Source organism: Botrytis deweyae (assembly GCF_014898535.1).
Source record: "Botrytis deweyae strain B1 chromosome Unknown BDEW_011, whole genome shotgun sequence".
NCBI classification, from domain to species: domain Eukaryota; kingdom Fungi; phylum Ascomycota; class Leotiomycetes; order Helotiales; family Sclerotiniaceae; genus Botrytis; species Botrytis deweyae.
In genome coordinates this window covers 430,946-452,209 of record NW_024066218.1, presented here as the reverse complement: position 1 = coordinate 452,209, position 21,264 = coordinate 430,946, and the positions used below count along the sequence as shown (strand labels likewise).

General features: G+C 44.3%; 8 protein-coding genes across 8 annotated transcripts; 2 read left to right on the top strand and 6 right to left on the bottom strand.

Annotated features, from left to right (window-relative positions):
* Nucleotides 1-17: 17 nt before the first annotated feature.
* On the bottom strand, nt 18-1,597 carry EAE98_005603 (uncharacterized protein; the record flags this gene model as incomplete). Its single annotated transcript, XM_038953225.1, has 6 exons — nt 18-78; nt 131-209; nt 278-473; nt 528-1,049; nt 1,120-1,227; nt 1,286-1,597. 6 exons carry the CDS (start codon nt 1,595-1,597, stop codon nt 18-20), a joined length of 1,278 nt encoding a protein of 425 aa, XP_038810326.1.
* An 835-nt stretch (nt 1,598-2,432) lies between these two features.
* On the top strand, nt 2,433-4,791 carry EAE98_005602 (uncharacterized protein; the record flags this gene model as incomplete). The annotated part of the gene is made up of 4 exons (XM_038953224.1): nt 2,433-2,889; nt 2,959-3,161; nt 3,232-3,641; nt 3,699-4,791. The coding sequence occupies 4 exons, from the start codon at nt 2,433-2,435 to the stop codon at nt 4,789-4,791; spliced, it is 2,163 nt and encodes a 720-aa protein (XP_038810325.1).
* A 368-nt stretch (nt 4,792-5,159) lies between these two features.
* On the bottom strand, nt 5,160-6,966 carry EAE98_005601 (uncharacterized protein; the record flags this gene model as incomplete). Its single annotated transcript, XM_038953223.1, has 3 exons — nt 5,160-5,806; nt 5,882-5,915; nt 5,983-6,966. The coding sequence occupies 3 exons, from the start codon at nt 6,964-6,966 to the stop codon at nt 5,160-5,162; spliced, it is 1,665 nt and encodes a 554-aa protein (XP_038810324.1).
* Nucleotides 6,967-8,582: 1,616 nt separating this feature from the next.
* EAE98_005600 (uncharacterized protein) lies at nt 8,583-12,045 on the bottom strand (the record flags this gene model as incomplete). Its single annotated transcript, XM_038953222.1, has 3 exons — nt 8,583-11,674; nt 11,729-11,779; nt 11,859-12,045. 3 exons carry the CDS (start codon nt 12,043-12,045, stop codon nt 8,583-8,585), a joined length of 3,330 nt encoding a protein of 1,109 aa, XP_038810323.1.
* An 833-nt stretch (nt 12,046-12,878) lies between these two features.
* EAE98_005599 (uncharacterized protein) lies at nt 12,879-13,868 on the bottom strand (the record flags this gene model as incomplete). The annotated part of the gene is made up of 3 exons (XM_038953221.1): nt 12,879-13,473; nt 13,551-13,568; nt 13,633-13,868. 3 exons carry the CDS (start codon nt 13,866-13,868, stop codon nt 12,879-12,881), a joined length of 849 nt encoding a protein of 282 aa, XP_038810322.1.
* A 459-nt stretch (nt 13,869-14,327) lies between these two features.
* On the top strand, nt 14,328-15,693 carry EAE98_005598 (uncharacterized protein; the record flags this gene model as incomplete). The annotated part of the gene is made up of 2 exons (XM_038953220.1): nt 14,328-15,076; nt 15,138-15,693. The coding sequence occupies 2 exons, from the start codon at nt 14,328-14,330 to the stop codon at nt 15,691-15,693; spliced, it is 1,305 nt and encodes a 434-aa protein (XP_038810321.1).
* A 552-nt stretch (nt 15,694-16,245) lies between these two features.
* EAE98_005597 (uncharacterized protein) lies at nt 16,246-17,961 on the bottom strand (the record flags this gene model as incomplete). The annotated part of the gene is made up of 1 exon (XM_038953219.1): nt 16,246-17,961. The coding sequence occupies one exon, from the start codon at nt 17,959-17,961 to the stop codon at nt 16,246-16,248; it is 1,716 nt and encodes a 571-aa protein (XP_038810320.1).
* A 1,322-nt stretch (nt 17,962-19,283) lies between these two features.
* Nucleotides 19,284-21,079, bottom strand: EAE98_005596 (uncharacterized protein). Its single transcript, XM_038953218.1, has 4 exons — nt 20,807-21,079; nt 20,192-20,723; nt 20,051-20,117; nt 19,284-19,932 (listed from the first exon to the last, which is right to left on the bottom strand). Exons 1-4 carry the CDS (start codon nt 20,945-20,947, stop codon nt 19,653-19,655), a joined length of 1,020 nt encoding a protein of 339 aa, XP_038810319.1. The 5' UTR covers nt 20,948-21,079; the 3' UTR covers nt 19,284-19,652.
* Between the last annotated feature and the right edge of the window lie 185 nt (nt 21,080-21,264).

Here is a 21,264-nt window from a genome sequence, read left to right as displayed (position 1 = left end):
AATTAAAATTTCTTCATTCAAGAAACCTCTCCTCTAACTTGCGCATAATTCTTCAGGACATCATCGTGCATGTCATATCTGCTTGATTGTCAATGGAGGTTCGTCTGATTAAAGGGAATATTTGACTTACGCATTCATTTCTTCAATCGTCAATTTTGCCTTCTCGTCAGAAACTTTGTATACTGCTGAGTTGGTGTTACTAGAGAAACCTAAGATTTGTATTCAGATTAGCTGTTGTCACGGATATAGAAATGCATCGAAAGTTGGGTAATCTCACCAATACGTTCATTGATGTTCTCTCGTGCCTTTGCAGCAGCGGCTTGTACCCGGGTTGCACGGGGCTTTCTGACTTGCTCATAAACTCTCAAGGCCTCTTGCACATCGCCGTTGAAATGTTTTTCGCTGAAAACAATGCCAAGAGCTGCTGCATCTTCGATGGCCATACATGCTCCTTGACTTTGATCTGGCATCATCTGCATTCCAAATCAGTTTCAAAAGTGCTTAATGCCAGCTGGGTCACAACTTACAGGGTGAGCTGCATCTCCTATGACGCAAGCATTGCCTTTTTGCCAGTATGGATAGGGTTCGTGAATCCACAATCTCCAGGGAGCAACATCCTTTCCGATTGACAAGTGTTTGTAAACCTGGGGATCCAGATCTGGGAAAGGAGCAAGAAGTTCTTCAACTGTTCCTTTCGCACCCCATGCCTGGTTGGAATAATCGCCCTTTTCTCTTGGAAAGAAACAGTAATAAGATAGTAGTTTACCGCCATTACAAGGCGAAAGAACAATCTTGTAATGAGTATTTAGACCTCCCCAGTATTCGAGGGCACTATTCTGCGAGTAATCAACCAAGCCAAGCTTGACTGCTTCTTCGGTGTCTACATTGGCGTGGAGACAACTGGCATCGGCCGCTCTCCTCTCAACTTTGATGCCAATGAGGGAACGAATCGCGGATCCAATACCGTCAGCTCCAATGACAACGTCATGTACTGCAGTATTTCCATTTTCAAATGTGATAGTTCCAGTCTCGACGTCAAGTCCAGAGCACTAACAAAGTACAGTCAATTAAAAAGGTTCAAATTTGGGCTCTGTATGCTCAAGTATGCTTAGCACTCACCTTGTGATTGACGAGTAACTTGGCTGGTACTCCCGGCTTTTCTGGTTCAGCTATAGCACTATCCATAAGCATAGCATGCATATATTGCCTGTGGAACATGTTGTAAACCTATCAAGAACACATCAGCTCCTGGTTTTTGAAACATTAATTGATATTAGGAACTTACATGTCCCCACTTCTCTTCATAATCATCGAGATCATACACAGAATCAGGCTCTCCAGTTTTCCAATCACGTCGAATTAGCTTCTTCAAGATGACAGGATCTCCCTTCTCAACCGGGACATCCCACTCATGTAACCATTTTGTGCCATTAGCAGCGCAAGATACTGAAGCACCAACTTCTCCAGCGTAATCAGCCCGTTCGTATATTGTGACTCGATGTCCAGCACGACGCAAAGCAATAGCAGTACTCAACCCTCCAATTCCACCCCCTACAACACCAACATCCAACGACCTGAATCCAGATTGAGCGGGCATTTTGTTGTGAGACTAAATCTTCTAATCTCGCTTTCTAGAGTAGGAAAGAAAACGAAAGGGTTGTTTCTTGGTGAAAATCTTAACCAAGAATATATAAATTTGGTGGATAATGGCCGCTCACTAGATCGATATGTTTAATGAATACGTTAGATCAAGGATGTGTAAGTTGAGCTGTGACTTAGTTGAATGATAGAAGTATGTTGAGAATTGTGAACGGATATATATATGATCAATAGCCAAGACGGTGCATATCAAGTAGTACAATAGATCGTCAAGTCTTCATGCGGCCCGGTGCCATCGGCGTTCTAAGATAAGACATAGATATCATCATAGACTATTGGGCTCAAGAGCCCCAATAATTGACCGAACATTCGCTCTAGTTATCGAGGATCTCCTATCAATGAATATCTTTGTCTCGCTATAGTCATGTTTGACGTTGCCGACACGAGAGGAAAAGAGCGGTTAATCCGACACGCAGCGGGATGTACCCGGCTAGTTCTATATTCTGTTGATAACATTCTCTAACCCCACCTTCTGATCAAATTACCTGCTTAAAATCGGGGAAAGATAAGCTAAATATCTACAATTCATAATAACGACACCCGTACCCCACTTTGAGGGCCTTCCACACAGTCCCTCTTCCGAAACAGAGAGATTCTTTCCGATTTCACATCAATAACATTCTCTCCGACACATAATTATTGGCTTGGTGATTGGTATCAATCCATCCATATCGTACTTTCGCAGCAAATTCAATCAAGGCGACGGAGACTTATAGCGGTGGAGAAGTCGCTCATGATCCCCGAACAAATTACGCGGTAATGTTCCGCCGGCAATGCCTCGCCCAAGAGTACATCCCGATAAACGAGCCCGCGCGGCGAGAGCTTGCGTTCCTTGCAAAAATTCAAAGAAGCGGTGCGATGCAAACCTCCCTTGTTTGTCATGTGTAACAAAAGGCCGTACCGATTCATGCCGATATCCGCCATCTTCTCCCCTATCCTCTCCCAGTCCCCGACGGCAAAGAGTATCGGGACATTCACTAGATCACGTTACCAGAAGTGTGAATTCCCCAACTTTGACTCAAGTTCGGTCCGGGCAACCCCCTCCCGAAGAGAGGAATGTCCAGTCTTCACGGCAAACTATTGATGCTGCTTCCTCCCAGCGTCTTGAGCCATCGGTGGACCCACTTCTCTCGGGCGAGAACACCAATAGTCGAAGCACGCGGGCTAGCACTCGTGAATCATCACCATGTCAGCGTTCTACAATGCTACAGAGCTCCCAAGGCGAACAAGGTTGGCGGCGATTCCTTCTCTTCAGAATTCTTTGGTGCAAGGATAAGCCAGAGCTGACATATCCGATAGTTTATATTGGTAATATTGCTGCTATCTCGTTTCTACACTTTCTTCAAACTACACTTAAGCGATATATTGGAACTTCCGTTTTCACTGAACGCCGGGAGAGCAATGTGATGTTAGAAGTCGAGATTTCTAGAAATAATAGCCCCTTTGAAGATGATTTAGATCTCGAAGAAAAGCAAAATCTAATTGCTTGCTTTATGAGAGTGGTAGGGCCCTAAGTTTGGTTCTTTCCCGTAGCTACCTAGGTACAAGACACTAACTTTACACCTTGCTTAGTCGAATGGTATTCTTCATCTCTTTTCACGAGATGATATATCTAAATTGCTGGCCATCAAAACCGATGCTGCCAATTCTTCTCCGAGCTCCCGCTCACAACGAGAAGATCTCGCTTGTCTTTTTCTGATGATAGCAATAGGGGCTCAATCTCGAGGCAAGGATGTGTCCGAGATTCAACTTGCGAAAAAGTATTTTGCTCAAGCCCAGCAAATGGCCTTTCTTGATATGCTGGAGAATCCTTCGTTATCTATGGTCAAGTTGTTTTTATTGATGGCAATGTATATGCTCGGGGCATGCCGCAGAAACACAGCTTTTATGTACATCGGCATTGCCTCCAAATCTGCAACTATTCTTGGGTTGCACGTTCCATATCAACATCCTCGTGTATCCCCCGAAGAGCGTGCTGCTAGGTAGGCTTGCATCTACAACTCTATGGAATATCTCGCATTCGCTAACTGTATCGGCAGGCGCCGCATATGGATGAGCTCTCGTGTTCTTGATTTGCTATGCAGCTCCATTCTTGCACGTCCTAGTAGTATACCGTCAATAGAGAGAGATGAATACGAGATAGATAGCTCAAACCCTGAAGATATGGACCATCGAACATTGGCTCTTTATGCTACCTACGAATCTTCATCTATCATCGAAACCATCGTACATAAGTTTGCCAAATCTAGTCGCGTCGATGTGCAATCCGCCGATACTTATCTTCAGATGCTGCGAGAATGGAGTCAGGCCCTACCTTCAGCACTTCGCAGCGTTCCCGATCCCGCATTTGAAGGTGACTATTGCGAGACTACGATTGGCAATATCCATGTTTCATGCACTTATTATGTAGGAATCATGATGGTAACACGACAATTCCTCATCTCACATGTCATGTTTCAACTACGGAGGAATAGTTCTAGCAAGTCCAAGAGAACCAACGAGGTACCGCCAATAAGTCCTAGTGAAAGGGAGAAGATTGTTCAATTCTCGGATGCTTGTGTACAATCTGCACATCTGATGGTAGAGCTATCGTACGAAGCATTCCTCGGTAATGTCCTGCTTGACAATATGTGTATCCTTAAAGCTTGGCTTTTTTCCGCTGGACTTGTCCTCGGTTTCTCCCTCCTCGTAGAAGGCGAAGCCCCGACTCATATTCATAGATCCTTCGATCACGCTTGTGCTGTGCTTAAGAAGCTTGCCCGGTTAAGTCCCCAAGCCGAACAATACCATGATATCCTTCTTCGGTTTGACACAGCGATCAATCTGTATCGGCAACAACTGCTAAAAGCCCAAAATGACAGTAACAATGTATACGTTGAGAAGTTAATGACTATCGGGCCATTCAACCGAGAGTCTCGCGAAGGCGAAGCTAGTACTGATTTCCAGTCACCATCGCAGCCAGTGCTTACGAATGATCAGACAATTCCAGGGGGAATGGGAGCGCAGGGTGACTTGGCAGAGACGTATGCTACTGATTTCTTTGGGATTGAAAACGAAATTCAGATGTGCGATGCTCAGATTGGCTATGATACAGGAGTTGCGGCTGATTTGAGGTGGCTATGCTATGTATAGCAGCCACTAGTCCGAATGCCCAAAAGAAGAAGATATAAAGCAAGCAGGATTTGCGAACAAACGATTTTGCCTCAAATTTGCCAGAGAATTTTCGATTCAAGATGGGCATTACAACACTATCGATTTTCAATTTCTAGTTTTGATTTCTGCTTCATGTCAACGTACGAATGAAATTGTAATCACATTTTTTTTTTGACAATTGTCATGCACCCTTTCCCCAATATCAATATCACACCGATCATTTCTCACGCCTGCGAATTGAACATGCACATATGCAAGCATGTAAAACAAAAGTTCTCTAAACGCTAAATAGCTCATCTCATCTGATCTCATCTGATCTCATCTTATCACAACACGTCGCAATCCTTTCATTTCGGCGGACTTAGCTTCGGCAACTTCAACCTCCCCCCCTTCTCCTTTCCTGGGGCCCCCCAAACTTTCTCCAGGATCACCTTACTTTTCTCCTCTCGTATCGCTCTTTTCTTCCTCATCTGTACCCACAACGTCCCCGGCATCAACAGTAAACTAATCAGCACCCATCCAATCAGCACCCCAAAATTCTGTCTCAATGTATTTTTCGTCCCATAAATGATTGCGCGCGCACCCATCATATCATGTCTCAAGGGCCACACGATTCCCCACTTGTAAAAATCGTTGAGCATCTCGGTGGGATAGAACCCGGTAGTCACGTTTGAGATGACCCAGAAGACGAAGAAAACGGGTGTGAAAGGCATGCCGAGAATGTTGTTGACGTTTTCGATCGTGAGACCGAAGGCCATCATGGAGATCCAGGAGAGCATCCAGTAGAGGGGATAGCCGGCTGGTCCAAAGTGAAGAGAGAATGGTATGTGCCACATGCATGAGAGCGTTAGATAGAAGAGGGAGAGGAAGAGAAAGACGATAGGGAGGACGGCTAAACGATAGACGTAGTAGATGTTCATGGGAATTGTTCCCATGATTGTATCGCTGACTTTGTCGAACATGAGAACGGAGAGAAAAGAAACGATAATGAGGTCTGGTTTTAGACGAGTTAGTAAGACTTCTCTTTCTACTAGCTGTCAGGATTAATAAAGTTGTGGTAGATACGTACAGATCGTTCCAATCTCGGTCGCGGCTTCGGCTGTCTATATCCAAGCATTTTAGTATTGAACAAGAGTCAAGAAAAAGGTCTGAAGTAAAAGGTTAACGAACCGATGGTATTGCCGGTGCCATGTTGAACACCGTAAATCCTGCTGCAACAGGATTTCGAACTTGTCTCTGCAGAGCGTCCATATCCGACCCATCTATTCCCTGCAGAAAAGTGTTCTGCTTCTGCTTCGAGAACTCAAGTACGAACTCGTTTAAAAAATCGAGTAACTTCGGGTACACCGCTCCTCCAATAACGAGTGCATTCCTAGCTTCCTCGTAGAAAACATGAATTGCGCTATTGGGATCGTACGACTCGTCCCCAATTTCATACGCATGATTCATGGCATTCGTAGCATTCTCCGTTATTACGATGCCCACCCAGAACTTCTGATCGTGCAAGGACGCGCGAACATTATCCATGTTTCCATACGTGGAAGTTCCATCTTGGTTCACGAACCCCAGCGAGTGGTCGTAGTCTTTGGCTCGTGCCGCTGTCGCCATGTCCTGGAGATAATTGCCGATTTCCGAATGATCAAAATCGATGACTGCGATGGTTAAGACGGGTATGTTGTATTGTAATGAATGGTCACCCCCCCAGTATATAGACATTGTGCCCATTATCGTAGTGATCAAAAGCACACAAAAGACCACAAACATCTTGATCCATAGTTTCCTGTTCTCTGCAAGGTGCGGCGACAAAGGACCGGGCAATGGGTACTTGATTATATTCCTGTATTGATTTCGGCTAGCTCCTGTTAGAGATTCTTCATCAGACTGGGGATCTCGTCGACCCCTAATCGAGGACCTAATAGTACTCCCTGGATATCGTCGGCCACTAGGTAATACACTGAGAGACCATTCTGTAGGAATCGCTGGCTCATTTTCTCTAACATTTTTCCTATCGACAGTATCATCTGTTTCGTTTCCCAACGCCAATGACTCCTCGGAAATATAAAATGTCGAAAATGGTGGCATTCTTTTCGTTCTGGTGAGGTAAAAGGGTCTCTTAGGATCGAGCCTAGAACGTGGAGGAAGTTGAAAAGGCATCTTGACTTTCAATTTATCCTTCTCCTCCCACTCAGCTCAATCTTTCATCAAAGTCCGGTTCGATTCTCAGCCGAATAGAGTCAGCCTATAACGTATATTCTGCAATCATACTGCAAGGCAACACCCACGCCAAAATATCTCAAGAAGTTGTGTATCTCGAGCTTCAGCAAGAGAGCTTGAACCATGCGGCGATCCTCATCTTTACATACATTCCATACATCCAATTCGAAGCAGAAATATCAAAAGCCAAGCATGCAGGATCAAATATCTTCATCCCGCACCCACTCATCAAATACTCCATAAATAGGTAAACGCGACAAGCCGAAGCCTGTTTTACATCTTATCGCATGAAAAGTATCGTATCGCATCAGAGTATAGCAAGCCTCCTGATGCATATCATCTGCACGGCTGATTATGCCATTTCCGCCATTTTTCCGCCTGTGGTGTAACGAAATAACCGGAAGGATTTTTCCACCCACGAGGTTTCATCACGTCCCCGGTGGGTGTGCAGAATCTCAACAAAAGAAACTTCGGTCGAGTGAGTATCTTCAACCCGAACCATTTGCGCCGACAACATTTTCACACAGCAACCATCCCTTTCATTCTATCTGTTTGATAATCTGCACCCAAGAGTTTCGTAATGATCACTTATTCTCCGACATGCGGAGGTCCGAAATTTATCAGCCTGTCAACGTGCTAACGCCACTTCACGAATCAATGTCAGCTTTCACCAGCAAAGGATATTGCTTTCAGCCCTTTCATATCTCATTCGATACACGTGGGAAATGAAGATACTATTCATAAATTCTCACTGCATTGTTTGTTCCGTCTATGCCGTTGGTTCCGATCGAGTATTTTATTCCTGTTGTAGTTCACACTCGAATTTAAAACCCGAAATAAGAAATGTTACCGTAATTTTCGATCTTTTTTTTATCTTTTCAAGAAAACATGTCTCTGAAGATATTCACATCTTTATCTCATCGATCTAGAACGTGAAGTCCCGATATCTTCAACAGTGCATCACGAAAATCCACACATCCACACCCCAGTACCCCAATGTAGACTTCAACACATGACAAAAACAAGTTGTTTCAGATAAACGACGTTTGAACGGCTCAAAGTTACTCATTGGATAATGGTCTAGACACCGACTCGGGATTTCGGAAATAGGCGCAAAGACGGAAGAAGACAAACGGGACGGATGGAGAACTCTATCTATGTGGTGAGATTCGTATGCTCGCCGAACTCGATTACTTGTGTATCGTCTATTCTGATATCGAAGGGGACTGGGTAGACCACCCTTTTGCGAGTTTTCATTGGTACTGTGTAGCCTTTATATACCTAACTAGTTAAGTGTGCATGTTCAGTCTTGAGTTGAAGTCAGCTTGTTATATCTTCAACACGAAACCTTGACATCAATAAATTGTTATTCTAGTTTGGGTCCCCTTGTCGAGTTTATTTTCAAGGTCATGAAAAAGTTTCAAGAATAGAATCTTATTGCAAAGCAAAAAATAAAACATCATAGATTGTTATCAGGTGAACTAAAAACAAAGGCTCTATTTCTAGCTTAAGGAGGCTGAAGAACTAAAGAAGAAAATAAATAGGTAACTCGTGGTCTAAGAATGTGAGAGCTCCGGTGGATCCATGGCTTCCACATAAGAGACTGCCGACAACAACGGCAATGCGATCCTTGTAGCGTTCGTTTTAAACGGTTGAACCAGCGAGTCTTCTGGGAAATCCCCGACATCTTTTCCTTCACCACACGTACAGATCGGGGATACGTAAGGCTCGATAGAAAGAGGGGCTTGAGTATCTCGATACGCGCAGGATGAATCATGTTCCCAACCCCGTCGGCATGACTCTACCGCTGCAGGTATCATTTTCTTCCACAAAATGTGCTCGTTGCGAGTAACCGAATAGCTTATCAAATGCAATAGTGCGGGAGGAGAAGGTCGTCGACCGAGAAAATCGGTAATGACCCAGCCGTCGAACACCAGTGAGCTTGTTTCGCGGCTATGGCGAAGCCCATTCGAGACTAATAGCAAATCGCCAACATTTTCGATCATAGTGGCCCCTTTGACGAAGACGCCACATAGCTTGGTTGTATTCATATGTACCATGATATCAGCCAGTGTAGATTTTACCTGGAGAAGGGTGCTTGGAAAATCATTGGTTGACGAATCATTATTGCCAAATATGCGTTTCTCACGAGCGCTATAAACTTGATCGTCTACACCTTTCAACCAGTCTAGATTGCTACTGCTTACCCATGGAAGAGTAGAGAGATTGATTCGAGGAAGAGCCCAAATTGCCGGTTGATTAGATGGAGAGGTGATCAACGGGAAAGGATTTTGGTCATAACCGCCAGATTTCAGAGTTGGTGCGAGAGGGACGTTGACTTGAATCCAAAGACTCTTTCTAGCAATCTTCGTGGCCGCTTTGGATCCATCTATCGGGTATGGAAAGATGAGTCGATGGCTGAATTCCCCGATATTCAGGAGTATAGAGCATGGAGTAATATCGGAAAGTGTAACAAGGGCAGCATTTTGCAGTGCTTTGGTTTCCTCAGTTCCGTCTACGAAGCGGTATGTTGCCTGCAGTGCAACAGACCCATTAAGCTTGGTAGCTGCTATGGTGATTCTGCTCTCGGAGTTATCAGATTGTTCAATCGATGATTGCTCAGAAGCGATCTCTGGAGCGGGTTGTAAACGGGACTTGGGAATTCCAGGGGGCACCTTGGAAACAGTCACTCGTCTTTTGTTTTTCCCAGATGCATAATAGACTACCATCTCTGGTCCTAATTCCATCATGTAGCCTGACCCATTCATATCAATGGTAACGCATAGCCCGATATGCCATTTTTTCCCTTTCACTATGTGAGCAGGTACAGGAAACGAAATGATCAAATCGGAATCACCAGCCCAGCCTTGTGGATCTTCGATAAACTCTCCACACAATTCAGGATCTGTTTGTGGTTTGAGAGTTCCAAAGAAACAGTCTAGGGAAAAGAAAAGATTTTCTTCGTTGGTATCGAGTCTGAATATGTAAGCATGAAGTATAGGATGAGGTGTAGAGTCTGGCTGGAGAAATATTTCCAGGTCGCTCCGAGGCACCACCATTGTGACAAAAGAATAATATGCAGTATCATAGCCTCTGGTTCCAGGCACAAAATTGGAGAGATCAATGTGCGTAAAGATTTCCAAGACTGTTTTAGCCCCAATGTGAGAGACTGTATCAGCTGCAATTTTCTTCCGTAGACTTGTGCAGAAGGATATCCAATCAGTTGTGGTATTTTGCTTAATAAGATGCAGGACATTGACAAAACTCAATCGTGTATAACAATTCATCGCTTCACTGCGCAAAGGTCGGACTCCCGGTGCGATGCGGTTTTTAAGGTTTTCAATCGAGAACATCTTCATATATGTATCGAAGCATAATTGAGAGAGTTCATCTGCATCGACTTCGATTTTGATAGGCTGACTCAATGTGGAACGACAGTGGTGGTCTCCAAATGATGGAAATCGCCAGGGTAGCCGTGTTCGATAGCGGTGGGAAGATGTCTGTTGAGTCATGTCCTCGCTATAATTGTTATAGGTGGTATAGCCCATGATCTGGCCAGACGGTGTGAGCCCAAACAACAACGAAGCCAGATTGACATCCATCAAGAGTGCAGCCTTCAAATTTTGCTTCAAATCATGAGAAGAGATCCGCAAACTTTCAGTGTATAGAACAGAGCTGAAAGTTCTGGATAGAAGGGGCACTGTAGGGGGTAGAATATTGAGATGCCCATAGTAATCCACAATATTGGAAGTATCGATGACCTCGAAAGATAGGGGTAAAAGTGATGCACCGGGACCATCCAACAACATTGGTTTTGCTGACCATGAATCTGCATAAAGACGAGTAACAACAGACGTGTTTCTTGACCTGCCACGAGATGCTAGCTCATAAGCAAAAGTCACTGCATCTCCCATATAGGCATTGATCAAAACAGAACCCGAGGCCGCGTATTGTGCAAAGGCTTTGCACCATTCCGCAAAGTCTTGTTTTGCGGATATTGCCAGGGCTTCCATACGTAGCTTTTCACTCAAGGGATTGTCGAATACCTGTGGAACGTGATATGCCGACAAAGGATCGCTGGTGAATGGAACGATGAAATCCTCGGACATAGCTGACACCATAAAAGTTGGATTCAAAACTCCCTTTCCACCAAAGCCAAGAGCCTTGACATCATCTTTGTTCCCAGCAACCACCCCCTTTTCCCAATAGCCCTTGAGTGCATCCCAACATGAATTGAAGCCTGCAAACCAGTGTACCCCTGCAGAGTAAGTCACACATCCTCCTCCACCTTGAGAGAAATTTTGGCGTATCTCTGAGAGGGTGTGTCGTCTAGGTGCCTCATATTCTTGCTGCTCTTCTGCACTTCTCTGGATAGCATATTTCTCCCAGATCTTTCGGACCCCCTCAAGAGTTTGCAAGCTAACAAAAGTAATGCTAGAATAGGGAGATTCTGCCCATGTCTCTGGCAATTTGGAGTAGGACAAAAGTTTTTCAGACTGGTCCTGTAAGAGCTTCAAATCCTCTTTGGGAATTTGATAGTGGTAAAACAGATTCCAAATTGCACCAATTCTCGTTCTATCGTGTGGGGATTGAGATCCATACGATGCGGCATTATCGATGATGAGAGAGAACAAAATAATATTGCGAGCTAAAATAAAGATCAGTACTAACAACCCCATTAAACTACGATAGGATACATTACCTAAAATAGCTGGGTCGATATCACAACACACAAAATGGAACTTCTCACTGCCTGTGTAAGATAATCATAAATGGTTAGAAGCGTTTTGGTAATTGCAAATGAATGTGGGGTACACCACGACCGATCTTACCTGGTTTGTCTTCGCAGAACAACGAATATAAAATACTTCTCGGATCTCCACAGGCCAGAAGAAGTATATCCGTAACCTCTCCATCAGATTTGGGAGCATGATATTCGAGAAGATTGACGGCCGGCGTATTTCCGATCGGGTAGAAGATGTGAGTATGCGGCGTAGGAACGATTGTAGCGTTATGCATTATGGCAGCAAGATCATCTATATCCAAAAATGTGATTATCGGCCTTAGTATTGTAACCTCTCAGAAAGCGTCAACAAGATGAGTTTGTGGCCGACTCCAGCGCTCTTGTTCTTGTTGTGGTGTAGATAAGTACGCGTTGTTAAGATGCGGTATCAGAATATTTCAAGGTTTTCCTGCTAAACCGTTTGTGGACATTCTCCCTACAACATGCACGGCACTAAAAAACCTCTCCATAAGGATATCCTTATTCGAAAACCTCTCTATAAGGATAATTTTAATTCACTAGCAAGCTGATATATTGTCAACAATTACCTCGATTCCAAAATTGAAGTGAATCATGTTTCAATTCACCAGTAGCATAGTATCCTAAACATACCTACATTTATAAGACGATCGTTTTCCAATTGCTGTCCTGTTCTGAGTTCTTTTATCACGATGCCCTATCTATACCGGAATTCCGGTATAAAGAAGTAAAAAGAGAGTATCCACAATAGCCACATCGACCGCTTGTTTGGCTGCCAAAATCTTCCAACGAAACCAACGAGTGAGGGTTAGCGAGGACTGGATAGGCTAGAGTTCACAGTCAGGGGCGTGAAAGAGAAATCATCTCCTCGCTTGACTAGAGGTGTTTATATTTTGAAAATTCAGATAGCTTTAGAATAATTCTATTCATTGAAAGCTAAGTATTTGCAATGTTTAAGGTCTTGATCGCTGCAAGACTCTTCAGGAAAAATACTTCTACATTGCGACTTCATCAAAGAAGCGACGTGAAGCCCAAATTTCTCCCACCATAGCTACCGCTCCCCAATGACCTTTTTTCCACAGGCACACCTTTAATAACTCTCTACCGCACCCTTACTATCATCCGGCATATCCATAACCCATCCCTTAGGCCTCTCTCTTCCTCTCACAATCATACCATAAACCGCCGTTTCCACCTTCTCCACACAAGTCCTCATAACCTCCATCTTCTTCTCCACATCCCTTCCCAATCCCACATTTCCACACCTAGTCGTATTCAGCTCTTCGAACCTCATTCTGATATCTCTCAAGTCCGCCAGGATCGTCCTCTCCTCTTTCCCCGGCAATTCTCCATCCGTCGCCATTCTCGTAATGGCAAATCTCATCATCTCGCCTACCAGATCAAAGATTCCAAGAACATAGTCATCGCCTGTAAGATTCACAGCTTCGGGCAAGGAAGCTTGAGCAGCATCAAGAGGGATTAACTTTTGTTCCGTCAGGTAGTGGGAAAAAGACACAGCTTCCATGTATTCTTGAATACCCCCTGAAATTTGTCGTTGGTAGCGCCAAGAATTGATGCCCGTGAGATCAGGTGATATACCGACAAAGAGATCATTAATCGTAGCCAGTCTCTCCGAAGTTTCCTTGGCAATTCTTTGAGGAAGAGGCTGATGGAGTTTTTGAACTCTGAAAATGCATGTTAACACGACGATTCATGATCTTCATATAGCTACGAGGTAGGCGCTTTTGAAATTTGTGCATACCTTTGCAACGCAAAAATTCTAGAAAAAAAATTAGCCCAATCCAAAACCCTCACACGTAGCGTCCCAAGAAAAAAATCCCTACATCTTCTTGCTCCCCGCCGTGATATCTCTACCCGCCTTGATAATCCTCTCTCGCCGATCATGATGTTCATCCAATTCCGCCCGGAACCCCTCAAACATTGGCATGAAAGGACTTATCGACGCTCCCGTCTTTTCTTCTGATCCCTCAAACTTTCTCTCCGACTTCTCCTTGGAAGTACCATCATGTTGACGTTTAGTACCTGGCATATCTTCACTTTGCGCTTTAGATTCCTGCATTGTACATCAAGAAGTAGGCCTGCACTGGCTGGTGCAGATTTATGAGGCGTGCGGTGGTGGGTGGAGTTGGATGGTGAGGTAAGCAAACAGGGATATTTTGGGTGAGAGGATGGATGTGCGAGTAGTTTTCACAGTGGGGTGGGTTTATCATATAAACACGTGCAGACTTCAATATCAAAAAAGAGCTCGAGATTATTTTGCCAAAGTTAAGTGGAAGTGACCACAGTCGAGGCAGTGTAATAATTGTCATGATTCCAATCATTACATAGTATTGCTCACTACCCTGTCCTCTCCAATCTCGCCTTAGATTTGGAAGTCTCTCACCAAGCTCTCCAAACTTCCCCACACATCTCAGTTCCAACTCTTCGAAAGTTCATCAAGAGCGAAAGCTTAAGCTCTTTTCTCTCAAGCTATAGATGATTCAATTGAATCATCAGTTAAATCCACCTCACTAAAACCATGGCCCTCTCAACCCGCACCCTCTTCACCCTCTCCATCCTCCTCCGCATAGTTCTCTTTTTCTACGGTCTCTACCAAGACGCGCACTCCCCCCTGAAATACACAGATATAGACTACCAAGTCTTCACCTCCGCATCTCTGTATACCTCTCGCTCGCTCTCTCCCTACACACGGGAAACCTACCGGTACACACCTCTCCTCGCCTGGCTCTTACTCCCCACCACATTTTCTCCCCAGTATCTCTGGTTCCACTTTGGCAAGATCTTGTTCGCCGTGTGTGATATACTAGCCGGACACCTGCTCCATGTGATACTCGTTGGTCGGGGAATGGATGTTGGACGCGCGGGGAAATACGCGGCGATTTGGTTGTTGAATCCGATGGTCGCGACGATTAGTACGCGGGGGAGTAGCGAGGGGATTCTGGGAGTGCTAGTCATAGGGTTATTGTGGGCGGTTTTGAAAAGAAGGATTGTGTTGGCCGGGATGTTATTGGGATTAGGAGTGCATTTCAAGATTTACCCGGTGGTGTATGGGATCAGTATTCTTTGGTTTTTAGATCGGGAGACGGTTCCTGGTTCTGGAAGCAGGAAGGTCGGAGGGAAAGGAATGAAGAGGGGAAAAGTAGAGAGGGAGAGTGGAAATGATGATATCTGGGGGAAGGTTATGGGGTTCATGAATCGGGAGAGGATTATGTTAGTGACGGCTAGTCTGGTGACATTTATGGGACTTAATATCCTGATGTATTACATGTAAGCCGCTCTTCCCCACACTATTCCAACCTCCCAAGCTCTCACTAATAGACACCCTCAGCTATGGATACCCCTTCCTCCAACACACCTATCTCCACCATCTAACCCGCATCGACCACCGACACAATTTCTCACCCTACAACACCCTCCTCTATTTGCGCTCCGCCTTCCCCTCCCCCTCCCCCCTCCCCTTAGAATCCCTAACTTTCATCCCTCAACTTCTCCTCTCCACTGTCCTCCTTCCCCTCGCCCTCTCCAAACACGACCTGCCCACCACCATGCTAGCGCAAACCCTCACCTTTGTGACCTTCAACAAAGTAGTCACATCCCAGTATTTCCTCTGGTACACCTGTTTACTCCCTCTCTACCTCTCTACCCCCTCTTGTAGCCTCATCAAGTCACCACGCAAGGGGGTATTTGCTCTATTTTTGTGGGTTGCCACACAAGCATTTTGGTTACATCAAGCATTCGAGCTTGAATTTTTGGGTTTGAGCACTTTTGTGCCCGGCCTATTTGTGGCAAGCCTCTTATTTTTCGCCACGAATGTCTGGATTTTGGGTGTTATTGTGAAGGATGTTGGTCGGGGAGCGGCTGCTGTTTCTGGAAAAGGGATTTGAGGTTTGGGTCTAGAGAAGAGGGTCACAAGGCAGGTTGGGGAATAAGGGGAAGGCTGTTCACTAGGATGATGAGTATGAATATGTGCGTCGGATGAAGATGTATATAGAGAGTAGACATATTCCACACATCGGCCTGTACACACATTCTCACACATCCATATTAGCAACCAATTAGCAATGATTCTCATGATTTTTACATATGATCTGCTGGGAGTTCTCTATGGATTTAGATAGGAACGTCTCTCTTGCTGTAATTTGGAAATGTGAACTGAAACCGCCGACTACACATGAAATACCCTTCCTTTGCTTCCAGAACTCGAGTCGAGAACGCCTGCCAATGCCAGATGAAAAAAGTCCTAGCTCCAGTTCCATTCCCAGCCCATTGCCAAAGCCATGTCCTCAACCAAGTCCTCTGCTCAAAAATTGTTTTACAATACCCTTCCCTTATACTCCGATGGAAAATATGCTAGCAGTGAGACGATATCCTTCTTCAGCTAAGATTGCCCACCATATGTGCAATGCGAATTTGTGACATGATGCGATCTCATTCGTTTATGTAATTGTGATACCACCCGAAAGTGCAAGATAATTTGAAACTTTTATAGAGAGTGGTCGAAATTTTGAGAATGTAGTAGGCGTGATGTATTGTCCATCCTTGTTGATAGCCAGTTCCCCAAGGGTTTCTGCTTTCTCTGCGAATGATGCACTTGGTCGACTGCTCGCCAATGCATCGACGATTGCGGGGCTCCATATTCCCGTGCATTGGTTATTTTTTAGTTCAAAATATGGGTTGAGCGGTGGAATTTGTGACTCTGTAGCACTGTTAATATCATCCAGGCAATGGGAAAGTTGCTCAAACTCACCAAGATCTATGAATCTTATTCTCAGGTACTCAAGGGCCGCCAGCTTATTCAATGACCGTACACTCGACAATACCAATGCTTCGAAGGCCGAGATAAAGGACATGTCACTTATACCAGATCCGTCAGTCCATTGCTGATTGGGGCGGCAGCAATTCTTGACGATAAAGTCTATACTCTTCAATCTCGAGGTACGTTGATTTGAAATTTTGGCCGCTGTGTCGAAGAATCCACGACAAATCCTACCGGTATATGCCAAGTGCTCGAGAGTTGGAATTGATTTGGCCAGTTCATCGCAGAAATGCGTCTTCTGGGTAACCTTCCTGAAGAAAGCAGGTGATACAGTTTCTCTGCGATAGTCGTTTTCAAGACATAGGTTGAGATGTGTAATGTTCTGTGGTATCCGGGGAGCAATCTGCGCGATGCAAAGGTATGACTTCGACTTCGGTTTGGCATAAGATCCGTGCCATTCATTGAGGTTTGGTAATGCTGTCGCGATATTCTGGAAATCTTCGTTCGTACGTATAATATTCCATTGTCCCTTGCAGACCAGAGTTCGGATAGTACGGATCTTCGGCAACTTTGTTTCATTCGGACGGAATTGCTGAACTTGAGGGGGCTTCTTTCTTTCTCCGCCTTCCAGAGTCAGGATAACAACTTCAGGGAAAGTATTTCGAACGAACTGGAATATTTCTGATAGAGTGGAGTTGTTATCTGGGGTTTGGTATGTAACAGGATTCGTAGGTTCTGCGCCGAGATGTGCAAGTGAGCGAATTAGGGTAGAACGGTCTGGATTCGTTGTGGGTATCCGCATAACTCGATCGAAAGGCAACTTCTTCTGTTGAAACACCGGAAACCATATTTCGATGTGCTTTACATAACGACACAAATGTGAATGAGCATAAAACCAATCTAATGACTGCTGAACGGAATCCATGGTTCCCTTGATCTTGAGATGTCTATATAATCGTTCTTGGATAAGACTTCTCCATTGAGTAGAGACCAGAGCCAACTCCGAGACTTCACGACGTCTCGAGTGTCTTAACGCTGTACCCCAGCCCCGAAGCACCTTGGACTTCCCCGGTATAATTCTCGCAGAAGCCGCAGCCCTGAAGCCGAACAAGTGATCGAGAATGCATTCGTGAATTTCAACCGGAAGGTCGCACAAGGGCGAACCCGAATCTGGAGCTTGTTGTTGAATGGGTGAAGGTTCTCTCCATTCAAGAAGTTCCGGCTCGATCTGTCGCTCCAAAATCTCTCCATCTAAAGACTCCTGTCGCGGAAACGGTGTCGATGCCGGCCTTTCGATGTTTAGAATGTCATCGACTTTGGTGTGCTCTATCAGAGGTGCTCGCGTGACTGTTGGCGTAGACGGACCCGGAGTGGCTGGGGTTGAAGCAGTCGTCATGATGGGAAACAAATGCTGGCTGAGGTCACTCTCTCGTGGTGGATGATTTGAATACATATTAATGTATTTCTTGCTGCCGCATCCACTCTTCTACGCGCGATAACCGGGATTAATCATGAACAAAATAAAGGTGAAGTCGAAATGGTGGATGGAAGTTAAATTAAAGACGTATCGGTCTGTGATCAAGGCGAGAGTAAGTTGTAGCAAGGCGACGCAGACCAGATGATTTAATGTGGTGGTATTTGGAACAGCTGTAAAATTCGTGAGTATGCTTTGATATGTGGTGGTACGGGATGTTATATGACGATTGGAACGACGGCTGTACGAGTAGGTAGGCAGTGTTGTTTATTGTATCTCGTTGGAGGTTTTGCGCTGGTTGCGTACGACCAATCCTTCGGGGCTGATAAGGTTGCTTCACAATGCATATGTTTGGGAAGGGGATCAGAGAGTAAGAGGGAAAAAGAAAGGAAAGGAAAGGAAAGAAAAAAAGGAAAGGGAAGGGGAAAGGGAAAGGAGATATAAATCTTGAATAGCTGATAATATTTAATTGGGCTATATGGTATTTGTGGACTGTTGGATATGGAAAATGGAAAATTGAGAAAGGGAAAGGGAAATTGTGTGGTGGTGGTGGTGGAGGTGTATGGTGAGTGGTAATAAGTGGTAAGTGGTAATAAGTGGTAAGTGGTAATTAAGTGGTGAGTGGTAATAAGTGGTAAGTGGTAATAAGTGGTAAGTGGTAATAATAAGTGGTAAGTGATGTGTGTATGAGAAGAGGAATAATATAAAAGAGTGACACTACCAGCATAGTTCCGTACCAATACCTACCTAGGTACTCACTAACTAATCTTAGGTCAGTAGTAGGTAATCATAGTAATCATAAGGAACTAATCAAGCAGATTGAAGTCAGCCGAACATTACGATCTCCCATCTATAATTTTGGTCTGATCATCACACAGCAAGCAGAGCAGGACAGGACATAATAATAATACCACGTAACCTGGATGCCATTAATGTTGAAAGCATATCTAGTACCTACTGTTATAATTAGTACCTACTAGGTAGTAATATCATCGTACTTTTCCCTCGATGTTGTAATTACCTGGCTAATTTAGTAATTTCACTCGTTATCATAAAAAGTCATAAACAAATTACAATACCTACCTACTCCGTACACAATACTATGGTGCAATACCTACCTGGGTCATCAGTATCAAATTAATTAGGTAACATGCTATTAATACTTGAAACGAAACATAAAACATCCATATAATTATTGCATTCTCCATTAATTTTCAATCATGATTATGGCTAAGGAAATTAATTGGGGACCGAATCTGCTATTGAAAGATGAAACACTTCACTGCTTAATCATGGAAATTGTCTAGTATCTATCTTCTAATGCTGCCTTCTGTATCGTGTCGTCAGGAAGGTGCGTACAGGTACCTTCTACCCAACATTACCGGTAATCTCGTCGTATGCGGGGGTGTTGTGAGTGAAAAGGTAGGTATTTATTGTATGAACTACCTAGTACTTCGTATTGTATGCACTCGCGATATATAACTTGAGCTCTTTCGCTGTTAAAAATACCTTTTATCCATCTAGCATCTATCTTACATTATATTTCTTTTACCTGATATATCCATCCATCTTACGACTTTTTCTTGTCCGCAAATTTCCCCAGAACCATTGCCTCAATCAATATCACTATCATCGTCGTCATTAGTAGACTGCTCCACCTTGTCTACCCCCTTCTCCCTTCCCACTTCCCCATTCTTCTCTCTCAAATGTTTTTCAGCAACGTCTTTGGGGAGCTGATCGAACGGTTTGCCTCCTTCAACACCCGCCTTCAGGTTCCCATTCTCATCCACGTCTTCTTTCAGATAAAGCGTAAAAAGAACCACGAACAAGACTTCTCCAGTCTTGCGATTTTTCAATACATATCTGAGCGTATGTGAGCGCTTTTGCTCTTTCCTAATATCAAAAGAAAAACGTGGTTGGCATGACAGATCAAGAACTCGGCGCAATACAGATCATTAAGGAGGGGTTACTTTGTCAATGAGAAAGAAGGATGAATGAAAGAATAACGAACCGAAGACCTTGCCCATCCCAATATTTCATTATCGGCATTGTAAATCCTGGTAATTTGAGAGAGAAATCTACACATGACGATATAAAGTCAGTCTCAATTCTTTGTGTGGGAATACGATGGATATGTCAACTCTCAACTTACTGTTAAAATCTAGATATGCATTAAAGAAATCACACCCATAAGTTCTCCCCTCTTCCCAATCCCACTCTTTCCTATTGGCCTCCGTCAAGAAGTATTTCTTCCTCGCCGCCTCCCCATCCGGAATTCCACACTCCTCCCGGTGTTCCTCGCCCTCCTCATCCCCACCCTCCTCAAACACCAACCCCGCATTCTCTTCCTCCTCATCATCTCCCTCTCCTCCCTCCCCAACGTACAGCACATTGAATGAACTAGCCGCCGGCCCATACAAATATGGTTCGTCTGCATAAACATCTCCATCCAACCCTGGATCTACCATCCACTTTACGATTCTGAAAGCTGTGTTGAATCCCGGGGGCAGACGATCCCTAATTGGATGATCAAAATCGTTTCCAAAAACCAAATCATCCGCATTGATGTCCTTCTTTGGTTTGAATCGAAACCCGATACTATATTGATCTTTATTCTTATCATGCGGTGGTAGAGCAAAGTATGGAGAGGTGGTGGGCGAAGATTTGGGTAGTCCGCGATAATCCTAACGAGGCGGGGTTGATTAAATTTCAAGATGTTCTATTGATGATTTTGGAGCGCATAGCAGAGGGAAAAGAATTCACTTACTTGGATCCTGACATTCAAATCCACCTCGCAAAGTTCGTTCTCAATCCTGACTGTCTTTGCTTGATTGACCGGTACAATCTGATGTGTACTGACATCGTATTTTGAACCGGCTGTAACTTGTAAAATGTAATTTTCTGCCATATTTCCTCGAGTATGTCTGCGCTATTTATTTGCGCTTTATGTCAATGGAAAGGGATTTTTTTTCTCGTGATTGTTATTTGTAAGGGAATTCCTACATATACTACGAGTAGATATCGTCTCCAATGTTGAAATCTAGAGACTTGGGAGTCTCATTATTTAGGTCGCAATCAACGACAAGTAAAATATTTTGCCGGTGATTGTGGGGGTTGAAAGCGGTGACGTAGTGGCCTAAGCCACGGTGCATGTAACATGTGAATTTTGAGATTCACCCAAAACACTAGAAAAATGTACAAGAGTTCTTAGGGAGCGAAGTGAGC

What these genes read in the sequence shown, in the direction of transcription:
- EAE98_005596 (XM_038953218.1), bottom strand. Translation starts at nt 20,947, where the DNA reads ATGGCAGAAAATTACATTTTACAAGTTACAGCCGGTTCAAAATACGAT. An exon ending in ATTTGAATGTCAGGATCCAA is followed by an intron (nt 20,724 to 20,806) that starts GTAAGTGAATTC and finishes CCGCCTCGTTAG; the next exon opens with GATTATCGCGGACTACCCAA. An exon ending in TGGGATGGGCAAGGTCTTCG is followed by an intron (nt 19,933 to 20,050) that starts GTTCGTTATTCT and finishes TTTTGATATTAG; the next exon opens with GAAAGAGCAAAAGCGCTCAC.